Source organism: Leptosomus discolor, chromosome 7 (genome assembly GCF_034619465.1).
Source record: "Leptosomus discolor isolate bLepDis1 chromosome 7, bLepDis1.hap2, whole genome shotgun sequence".
NCBI lineage: Eukaryota > Metazoa > Chordata > Aves > Leptosomiformes > Leptosomidae > Leptosomus > Leptosomus discolor.
Window position 1 is genome coordinate 27681413 of NC_141397.1, and position 12289 is coordinate 27693701.

The window sequence follows — 12289 nt, forward strand, 5'->3', positions numbered from 1 at the left end:
TCTTCTTTTACTTTTAAGCCATTACTTCTTATAAATGAATTTAATAAAATTGAAGTGTCAAAAGTTATGAAAGTTACATTGACAATAACCAAGGACATGTGATTAATTATGGATATCAATTTCAATTGCATACTACACAACACATGCCACAACTTTCCAAGGTTCTATAGCCAGCCATGCTTGGAAATTTATAACATGACAAACAAAGACTCATAATTGCCATGTTGGCATGCCAGGGTAGATATAACAAAATACACATTGGTTAAATACCAGCTACTTATACTTTTCATCAATTTATTGACTTGCGAATACTGATTAAAGGTGTACGCATTTATAGTGTTTATTTATAGTATAATTTAAATCAGAAATTATAAAATGTGAAGATTAAGATCATGAAGTCTAAAATTAAAATTATATTTTAAGTCTAAAATAAGACATGATGTCAAAAATTTATCAGATAGTTTCTGAAACATTAATATAGGATAGGTATTAAGAATCCATAGTTCTATACTGGCAGCCAACCAAGTTGTTTCCACATAATGTAATAAATTAGTGTAATCTAACAGTAAACTTTGGTTTGGTTTTTTTTTTTTAGCTATCAGTAAATGACAGAAGGCCCTCAAACACTAGTTTACTTTTCCAAAATCTCTCATTCTTCCATGTTTGTTGCTTTGGTAGCCTGGGCAAACTTACTCAAACACTAGACAAGTACTTTAATTGGTGACGAGAAAAATATCTATTTAGATTCTAAAAATTATGACACTTCACATTACGTAACTTTTGAAAATAAACCTGCTTCATCCAAAAAGAGAGCTCCGATTCCACACATTTTCTACAAATCAACAGAAAATTATTCAGAAAAATATATTTATTCAATGGAAAAAACATATTAGCTGTAAAAGTAACCAAGCAGAAGTTGAATTTTCCTTTTACAAACCTGAGCAATAAGGAATGAAGCAACTCGGACTGTAATCAAGCTTTTTCATGAACCGAATTTGCCCATTATCCTTAAGGCAAAAGAAGTTTCTCTCACCAAGCACAAAAACAGAAGAAACTGCCTGATTGAAGGAGACAACACATATATCCAGTGCTTGCTCCCCGATGTTTAAAACCCAATCCACCTTCAAAAGAAAAAACATGCTCCGGTTGGCAGCTGCATATTGAAGAAAAAACTCAGAGAAGGCTGAGAACTCATCAAGTTACATGAATATCATTAGCATAGGTAGAAAAGCAAAATCAAGGTCTTTTTTCAAAGGAGAGTTATCCTCTTATTTTGAAGGCAGTTGGTAACTTTCCTTATCATGAGTAAAGCAGCAAAAACACCTACTTTTTGAAAGTCATGAATTGATGGCTACGCAGTTCACTTAAGTATACTTAAATTTTAAAATACACATTCCATTCAAAATGAAAATTATTTCTATTTTAACTATTAAATCCAAGAACAGAGTATTAGAATCATTTAAATCTGCCTCTGTACATGTCCTTACATATTAAGGGCAAGGTTAGAGAGCAAAAGGTGCTAACTTATTCTAACAATACATGTAAATGGAAAAATAGACAGTTTTAGGTGTGTAAGCCAATATCGCAGTCACTAATGTACACCCTTCAATCTGTAGAATGTTTGTGTATATCATAGCTTGTCCACTTTTCCAACTACATACATCAATATAATAGACAACTACTCAGGAGCCTATATCCTTGCATCTTTAAACAATACTACTGCTTATTGATAGATTTCATTGGTTTGTTACTTCAGCTCCTCTGAGAAACTTCAACTAATTCACACATGCAAAAATTGTTTTTGACTGCTGCCAAGCTGGTTAAACAGAAATTTAGAATTTCTGAAGTAAAAAATATCAAAGTTCAACTGTCAGCACTTCCTACGTGAACAGCATCAATCATTTTCCTTAAAGAACATAGAATGTGCTGGTAAACATACTGGCATATCTGATACATGAAGATGGAAGTGCCATCTTAAAAGTCAAAGGGAAAAAAGGCCAGGCTTATTACATTTGTCTCCATATATGATTTTCATTTTAGACTAAAAAAAAGTATTTAATTTGCAGCATATCTGATGAAGCTTCCAAATTTCTTATTTAAAAACTATGTCTTCTCCTAATTCAAGATGTAGGACTCTGACTTTGAAAATATTCTACGATTAGCCACTGGAAGGAAGATTCTCTCCCAATATTTTACTGTCATACCTGAAATATGCTGAATCCAGCATTTCACACGTTATATTTAGCAGACAAGCAATTCTACTGCAGGACCACAGAGAATGAAATTCTCTTCCTCTTAATAGGAGGTAGGTCAAATATTCAAAACTGTAGTCACAGAGATCTCCTGAAGATCATTGAATCCACAGTTTTTTGAAAAAAAGGGTCCAGGATACTGACTATTTATGGAAACACTTTTCACTGCTGAATTTTCTCAAAGTACAAAGGATTCCCCAAGAAGAACAAGGTTATTTTTGTAAGTCAAATACAGTCAAAAATAAATTTAAATTAAAAACATGAGCAATATTTCAGGTGTACCTATTCATCTATTTTTTTCCTACAGTTTAGGTTCTGTATTACAAAGGCTGCCTTAGAAATAGTTATTTCCAGCACACAGTTGGTTGGGGTTTTTTCCTCTCCTTAGAAACTGTGAGTTTTAAGGCCCAACCTTAAACAACTGAGGCCCGAAGAAATTTTAATAGAAATCTACTGGAGTCTTTCCATTGCCTTTAACGGCAATTGGATCAGGTCCTTTGTCAGCAGACAATGTTTCCATTGGTTACTTAGCATTGGTCTTTTTAACATGTATGCAGTGTACCATACAGGTTGTGTAAAATAAACAGGTTTTACCGCAAGCCTTTTTCCAGAACTAAGTTTTTGCTGTTCTGTTTCTTGCCTTTCATCAGCATCTGTCGCAAATGCCAGCACTTGGTATCTGTTATAGGAAGTTTAAAAAAGTAAAAAAAAAAAAAAGCATATATATATCTTTGTAGTTAATACCCTTACACTAAGTAAAAAAGAAAATGTAATTATTATGAGTATACATGTTATATGCATACATTATATATATATATATACAGCAAAAGCACAGTCTAAAAGGATTGTTAGAAAAAACATTGTTAGAAAGCAACACATCTATCATCAGCATCACCACAATGTCCCCTTCCTCTAGCATCCATCTGATTCTAAACAGATGGATGCTTAATAAACTCTCAACATGGTGGTTCCGTAAGAGAGTCCCATGTATTCAAGCTGCTCCGCCATAGTGAACACAAGTCCCACCCTGTCTGTCTTTTCTTCCTCTAGAGCCTGGAGTCATCAATTACAGCACCTTAATCATGCAAGCCACCCTGTCACATCTCTAACTGCACAACTTCTAGTTCCAACTGTTTGTTGCCAAGGCTGTAAGTGTTTGTAAATACACACTTAATATGGCCCCTCATTCATCCCACTTCCTCTAAAGCACCCCTGTTTGTGCACTTGACCCTTATGCCCTATACCATCACCTACCTGATGGATTTAGCACCTGTCCCTCAGTCTAGCAGTCAAGGAGGCTAACAAGCCTCCTCTGCCACTTTGTCAGGTGGATTCCATCTCTCCCCACCAGCCTTCAGTTCTTTGAGAGGATCCTATGATCACAGAAGCCAAAGCCCTGTCTCAAATCTCTTCTGAAAAACTGAACACATTCATCAGACTAACACCTATTTGCATCAAATTAAAAATCCCATGGAAACAACAGGAAGGAACACCTTGCTCAAGCAGTGTAGTGCAGACCACTCTGAAAGCACAGATTAGACTGAACTGAAGCAGGGAAAAACCTGACACTTGCAGGACAACACGATTTGCCTTGATAAGTTAATAAACAACACATTTACACAAATAAAATAGGACCATGAAGTCCTCAGGACACACAGTAGGCCTTCTTCTATGAATGTACAGAGACAGTAATCACCCAACAACCTACAACATTTTTCTTCTTTATTGCAACTACCTATCACCTGCTTTAAGATAGAATATTACCAAAGGCAATAAAAATTAGACATAACTTTTAATTTGTTTACATATTAAAAGATCACACAAAAATGTGCTATAATTACAGAATATGAACACATACTTGTAACTCTCAACCTGTCGGCAAGAAGACACTGTAATGAAAGAATCTGTCCGAGAGCTGTAAGTCAAGGGACCAGGCAGAAGAAAACCAGGTAAAAAACGGCCAAAAGCATAGCTTTCCTGTTCAAACAACATGAGCATCCCATCCATGGACTGTATGCATATCAAATCTCGACCTAAGGAAAGCAAAAGAAAGAAATACAAAAGAAAGAAAGCAATGTTATTTTTATAGTTTTAATCCTAAAAGTGTTATTAAATTAAAATTGTAATCCTAATAAAAATAGGATGCATTTTATTTCACATGAGTGTTTACTAAGAGGAAGAACACTAAATATTCCAATCTCATTAAAAGCTCACTTACTAAACAAACTGGATTTGGGAGGGAATAACATTCAGAATATATTAAGAGGAAAAAAAATTTTTAAAATAGTTAGAAATTTCTAAATATATAACTATTACAATTTCAGTTTTAAGAAATGTTTCAATACTCCCCAAACGATTCTGGTTCTTAAATGCCTCCATAGCTTACCAGCAGTCCTAACAACCGTGGTTTAAAAATTCTACTCTTTCAAGTCTACTTAAGCAACATAAAGTCCTACAAATACGTATTGTTGCGAAAATAATACAATGGTAATGTTTTCAGCACTTTGCATTCATATTTTCTGTCTTCAAGAAAAAACAAAACAGGCCCACTTTGTTACCAACAAGAGAGAAAAAAAAAATTAAAAAATCAGCTTGGAGTAAATTACTTCAAGCCTCATCCGTTATTCAGCAGCCTCAAGACATGATGCAAGACATGACTTGTCATGACTCAAGTACACTAATCTAAATTTAAAGTCTCCTTTGGAAGACTTCCGAGATCAGAAGCTGATTATGCAGTTTGCATTTCATATGCAAGGGTAACACTTCAAACAGACGACATTTTGCATGCATTCAAAGAGAGCTACACTACCTTCTGAAGTTGATAGAAGTCTCTCTCCTGAATAAGCCCCTATCTTGCAAACACAACACGAAATAGTTGTAACACAAAACGTCTATTCATCTCCATTAAAATACTCCATTATGCCTCAGGAATTATTCTATACACATGGAGGACCCAAACAAACCGTCTGTCCACTAAGATCAATCCTCAATCTGTTAAGAACTGTTTTCTAACATAGAAAGGTGAAGCAGAACAAAAATAGACTAAAACTTCATTCTTACACTTCAATAAAGGTAACAAAGGTCAAAGAGAGACTCAATTTCTGAAAAAGCAACAAATTTAAAGTACAGTGCAAAACATTGTTCATCTCCACTGTGATTCTTCATAGAAACTTTAACTACTTTAAAATAAACAGCAATAATAGTGTAATAGGTCAGCAGTGTATCATGTTACTTGTCCTTGTGATTAAAATATATAATAAAAATTTAGCTTAGGGTAAAAGAACAACAAAAAAAAAAACCACAAAACAAAAGGAAGGTAAAGTAGCTGGGTCCTTTCCACTTGCCCCCCCTCATTCCTTTTTCAGATTTTCCCATCTTCTAAAAATCAAGTTTTCCCATCCTTCTTTCCAGATTCTACATATAATTCACTTCATGTTCTATAAACCCTGTTGCAAATATCAACCATTTGATAGGAAGGACATTTGAAAGTGTAATTCATGTTTGTTAGAGGCAAAGTTGAATCTTTCAGTCTCTAGCGAAAAACTTAAAATACTTCAGTCCTTCACACCACTGATTATAGATAGAACTGTAAAACAATTTCAACACTGTACTTTCAGGAACACTGATGGCATTTCAAGCACGTAATCACAACACCTGTTTCTTCCCTTATGTTCTACATAGACCTTTTCTGAAAAACTTAAAGGTCATCCTTATTTAGTGGAGGTTTTGTGTGTTTCAAAACTCCTAAAGTGTGCATTAACTGACAATATCAAGCACGTTTTGCTTTAGCAAGGTAAACTACTGCAAGGTAGTAATAGCATTTCCAATTGGCAAATTAATAAATTTAAATATAGAAAATACTTTTATTAAACATTAGAAAAATCCCTTATTCCTTATTAAACATGAAATACTCCACTAATCAAGAAACCTTGGTGGCTTCAAAAAGAAGCATAGCTGAGAAACAATGAAAACTCATCTTCCTAAGCTGAAAAATGTCAGAATCTGTATTAATAAACTAACGTGTTATACAAAAGCAATTCAACATGGAAATAATTAAAGTACTGTTCAAAAGCAGTCAGACTAAGATTCTGCCTAATACTGAAGCCAAGCCAATATATCTTGGGGTTTTTTCTACCACTGCAAGTGAGAAAATTTAAATATATCATCTTTATAGCAGCTTATTAAACTAGTGACCAGTTGTCACTAGCAACTTCAATTTGATGTCTCAAAATTGATGTCTTCAATTTTGAAGTCTCAAAAGTTTAATCTACGACATTCTGAAGTTTCTACCACTACACTGGAAACTTGAAACATTTTAAATGTTTCCTCTTCCACGTGCAGATTAGTCATATATCCTTCTAGGAAATGTGAACTCTTTAGCTCTGTTAGAAGCAAAAGTCAATGAAGAAATGTTTCCTGTGACTAAATGCAATCATTTTTGAGAGAATTAAGGGTTTGACATAGATCTCCAAAAGCATTTTCTAAAGAGATCAATTGTTTAAGAGCTAAGATTTTCCTCAGATTTTCTACACAGACTTTTTAAATTATAAAGCAGGGCCTAGGGCTTCTGTTCAATCTTAGAATTTAATGTTCATAAAATTAGAAACATATTTTACAGTATACAAACACATTAGATATGCATCTTAAATGTGCATAACTAGTATGTTTCCTCTGAAATTATTTGTATAAAGCAGCTTTATTAAGTCTTTAACAATCATTTACCCTCTTAAATATTCTTCATAGGACAGATTCCAGAACTGTTTGATTTATTCATAACTTGTAGCTGACATTCTGCACCTGAAATGTGGTATTCAAGAGGTTACAGCAACTACCGATCATAGTTAGAATAAACATTTGGTTTGCTGCTTACACCGAGTCTCTGAAGTACTAGCCAAGAACACTGCAATTACTTCACTAACATACAATTCAGAAATTAGTGACAGTGACCTATAAATAAGTACCTTATATGTTTCAATTAAAAATAAATCAAGATGCATATGTGAATTTGAAAGTTATTTAATATTAAGGTCCTACAATTCTGAATGTTCTACTTTTCATCACTAATAGTTGACACTATCAACTATTAATGCAAATAGAAGAAATAAAAATAATGTATTCATAAAAATCTGTAGCAACTATACAAGTTGAAGGAGTATCACTTGAGGCACACTAAGGCTGTGAGTAGACAAATGAGCAAAACCCATCTAATGCTTTGCTACAGCTGGCAAGAGCAGTCCTACTCACCTCCTTCCGTCTGGGCCTCCAGCTCCACTTGCTTAGGTCACATAGTTCCTCCCCACTCCCAAGCCAGATCTGGTACTTATCTGGTGGCTGTTAAGCTGATAGTAGGACACAACCCTGAATTTGTAATTTTTTAAAAAATTTTCAGATGAGCAAATCATCACCCCACAAATAACTTCACACAAGCTTAGCAACTGCCAGGGGTGAGCCAGAAACTATCAAAGTGTGACATGCCTCTAGAAGTGATGGTTAAGGGTGTAAGGGCCCAGGTTGTTTTCATCCTTGATCCTGCTGGGGAAGAGGAAAAGGGATGGAACAACTTACCCTCGGCACTGTCTCTAGGCCTATCAAGGATAAGAGGGTCATTAGGAGCAGGCAGCATAGCTTCACCAAGGGGAAGTCACGTTTGACCAACCTGACAGCCTTTTATGAAGACGTAACCAGGTGGATAGATGATGGTAGTGTAGTGGATGTGGTTTATCTTGATTTCAGTAAAGCATTTGACACCGTATCCCACAGCATCCTCGCAGCTAAACTGAGGAAGTGTGGTCTAGATGATCGGGTAGTGAGGTGGATTGTGAATTGGTTGAAGGAAAGAAGTCAGAGAGTTGTGGTCAATGGAACAGAGTCTAGTTGGAGGCCTGTACCTAGTGGAGTCCCTCAGGGGTCAGTACTGGGACCAGGACTATTCAACATATTCATCAATGACCTGGATGAGGGAATAGAGTGCACTGTCAGCAAGTTTGCTGATGACACAAAACTGGGAGGAGTGGCTGACACACCAGAAGGCTGTGCTGCCATTCAAAGAGACCTGGACAGGCTGGAGAGCTGGGCGGGGAGAAATTTAATGAAATACAACAAGGGCAAGTGTAGAGTCTTGCTTCTGTATACCAGTACAGGCTGGGGACTGAGCTGTTAGAGAGTAGCGTAGGGGAAAGGGACCTGGGGGTCCTGGTGGACAGCAGGATGACCATGAACCAGCAATGTGCCCTGGTGGCCAAGAAGGCCAATGGCATCCTGGGGTGTATTAGAAGGGGTGTGATCAGCAGGTCGAGAGATGTTCTCCTGCCCCTCTGCCCTGGTGGGACCGCATCTGGAACAGTGTGTCCAGTTCTGGGCCCCTCAGTTCAAGACAGGGAACTGCTTGAAAGAGTCCAGTGCAGAGCCACAAAGATGGTTAAGGGGGTGGAACACCTCCCTTACGATGAAAGGCTGAGGGAGCTGGGTCTCTTTAGCTTGGAGAAGAGGAGACTGAGGGGTGACCTCATTAATGGTTATGAATACGTAAAAGGCGAGTGTCAGGAGGATGGAGCCAGGCTCTTCTCGGTGATGTCCAATGACAGGACAAGGGGCAACGGGTGCAAGCTGGAGCATAGGAGGTTCCACATTAACCTAAGGAAAAACTTTTTCACTGTGAGGGTGACAGAGCACTGGAACAGGCTGCCCAGGGAGGTTGTGGAGTCTCCTTCTCTGGAGACTTTCAAAACCCACCTGGACACGTTCCTGTGTGATCTACTCTAGGTGGTCCTGCTTTGGCAGGGGGGTTGGACTAGATGATCTTTGAGGTCCCTTCCAACCCCTAACATTCTGTGATTCTGTAATAAAACAGGACCACAGCCCTAGACTTCAGGAGTGCAGGCTTTAGTAATGGAGGAACTAATGCTCATGGAAACCATTTCCAGACACAAAGGACAAGAAACTAATCAGGAGTAGTCAGCACAGATCTACAAAGGTGAAATCACACTTAACCAACCTAACTGTGTTCTACAAAGAGGTGTGTAGCTTTGTGGATGACAGGAAATCAGTGGATGACATTTGCCTTGACTTTAGGTGCTGCCTCCCATAGCATCCCCGTACATAAGCTGAGGAAGTCTAGGCTACGTGAGTAGAAAATGAGGTGGGTTGAAGACTGGTTGAACTGTCAGGCTCAAAATGTGTACTGCCATTCAGAGGCACCTCAATAGGCTTGAGAAGTAGGCAAACAGGAATGTCACAAAGTTCAAAGGGAAATGCAAAGTTCTGTCCCAGCAAGGAATAACCCCAAGCATCAGTACCCACTGGCAGTCAACCAGCTGGAAAATGGCTCTGCAGAGAAAGACCTGGGATCCTCCCGGACAAATTATACCATGAACCATCAATGAGCCCTTGCAGCAAAAGTGGCCAACAGTATCCCAGGCTACCTTAGGAAGAGTGTCACTATGAAGCTGAAAGAAGCAATCCTTCCCTTCTACTCAGCATCGGTGAGGCCACATCCAGAGTACTGGGTCCAGTTCTGGGCTCCCAAGTACAAAAAATAACCTAGGGACATACCATGGCAAGTCCAACAAAGGGCCATAAAGATTATTAGGGGACTGGTACATCTTTCAGATGAGGAGAAGCTAGAGATCTGGGGCTGTTCAGCTGGGAGAAGAGATGGCTCGGGGGGAATCTCACCAATGTGCATAAATACCTAATAGGACAGAATGAACAAGAGGAAGACAGACTCTTCTCTGTAGCACCCAGTTACAGGACAAGAGTCAACAGGAACAAGCTGTAACACATGATATTCTAAGTGATCATAATTTTTTTTTTTTTTTTCCTACTGTGAAAGTCATCAAACACTGGAACTCATTGTCCAGAAATGTTGTGGAGTGTCCTTCCATGGACATATTCAAAACACATCTGAACAAAATCCTGGGCAACTTCTAGCTGAACCTGCTGGGGAAGTGGGATTAGACTAGATGTCACAGAAAGAATTATTCAAATAAGGCATTCAAAGAAGCCATTCTATCTTTCATCTCTGATCTACTCCAAGGCACTGTGGTATATACCTGTTCCTCTGGGCCGTGAAATTTCACAGGATTTAGTCCTGTCACATACTCCTGATCAGAAAACAGCAGAAACCATTAGAGAAACTTGAGATGTTTTGCACTGGTATGCTATCAATGTCAATGATATCCAGCTTCACTTCCCAACAGTTGCTGACATGATTATCACACTACTGGCACAGTCTAGAAAAAGTACGAGTTAGTCATCTGGATAAAATTATGAGTAACCAGTAAAAGTACTCTGAGAAACTTGTACAAACACTGATAGCCAGTAAAAGGTGCTAGCCCACTGGTTGCCACCACAGTCTTTTAGGTATAGTCATCTTAAGGTATAATTATTGGCTACTAGAAATAACTAATGGTATTTTTATTTGGCTGGCAAGAAAATAGTGCTTCATAATCCAGGTGTCCATGTGACCACAGTTATTCTACATCTGTTACCTCAAAATCATATGTTTGCATTCGGCATTCAAAGGCATACTGAAAACCCTCTCATTACTGAAAACTTTACATTAGCTAACTGCTCAGTTCCACTTCTATTTTACACCTTTACCAAGAATACAACCCTCTTAAGTCTGGTTATAGAGAATCTTTAACTCCCCTTCCACAGTTCCCTACGAATTTTCCTACCATCAGCAGTGTGCTACAGAAGAAATCTGCAGCTGTCTGCCCTATTTCCAGAAACCTAACTTTCAATGTCTAGCTTCAAGGGAACTGCCTGGTACCTGAAATGTGAAGACAAAAGCAGATAAAAGCATTACAGATATCAGCTTGAAAATCTTTTTAAAGGCACAGTAGAACACCACATTTGTACGTCATTTCTTAAGGCTTCTTATTTTTCATCTTTTCTTCCTTAGAAAGCTATAAAAGCAGGAAAAAATCCAAAAAAACTAAAATTGTGCATAAAATAATTTGTCACAAAACATTATAACTGATTATTTTAATTTTTGCCATATTGTTATTCTACTGTTCTGAAAAGTTCTAAATAGTGCTTAATATATCATAAGATTAAAAGACATTTAATTGTAAAGTGAATGCCCTTACTAACACAAAAATCTTATGTATTTTGTAGTAGAATTAAGTTTCAGATACTTCTGGTTATACTGATGGTAGTGAGACAGCTATCTTTTAGATGGCTTCTGACCACAACCTTCAGGGTTTAAGCTTGTCTAAAGTATACCATTTAGTTGTTAATTTCTATTCTTCTGATTTTTAAAGACAAACACTACAGCAGATATAATTGATATGCAGCGATAATCTAGTAGACATATTACAATTCAAGAAAAAAGTGAAGGTCAGCAGAAGTGTTGAGGTGTTACTGCTTAAGTAACAAGCAGTAATAGCTTCTGCTCTCATGTATATTCTGAATATCAATCTTATTCTTAACAATTTCATTACATCGTGAAAATGCTGAATAGAAAAACTGTAGCACCTTCTGCAATTTATATGAAGCTATATGTCATATCAGACATGGAAGCATTCGTCTTTAACATCCATAATCCCTAATCACACACAAATACAATTGTTAAAATATCTCTTGTTTTAACAGTAGTGATATAATTGAATATTGCATAATATGACAAGTTCTTTAGATCACTCCAATGATCTCCAAGCATACTGCAGTACCGAACCATAATATAGGAAGAAACAAATATAAGGCACCTAAGACTTAATCAGTAATCACTCTTTTTGCCTTTAAAAGCACAGCATCACTTAATATTTCTACCACTTTGTTCATCACATTTGCGTTGTTCCTACTCACTAATTTTCCAATTTGGATTTTAACTAGCTTGTATTAGTGGATCAAACTCCAGTTACCCAAACTATTACATGTAAAGCATAATTAAAGAAAATTAAATTGTGTGTGAACTCTTATTTCCCAGCTTTTTATAGGTCAACTTATTTCCTTTGGCCATTTGTTTTTAATGTGTAGCCAGTGAATGGAGTTTTTATGTTTCACTTTAAGAAATCCAAAAGCTCAGACGAAAT

At 37.0% G+C, this 12289-nt stretch overlaps 1 protein-coding gene across 1 annotated transcript in view; it reads right to left on the minus strand.

The window, feature by feature from the left end:
* BBS9 (Bardet-Biedl syndrome 9) overlaps positions 1–12289 on the minus strand; it is a 298029-nt gene that overhangs the window by 261985 nt on the left and 23755 nt on the right. The window contains 3 exon segments of the mRNA XM_086467596.1: positions 938–1121; positions 2847–2931; positions 4111–4285. Coding sequence (XP_086323722.1) covers positions 938–1121; positions 2847–2931; positions 4111–4285 — 444 coding nt within the window.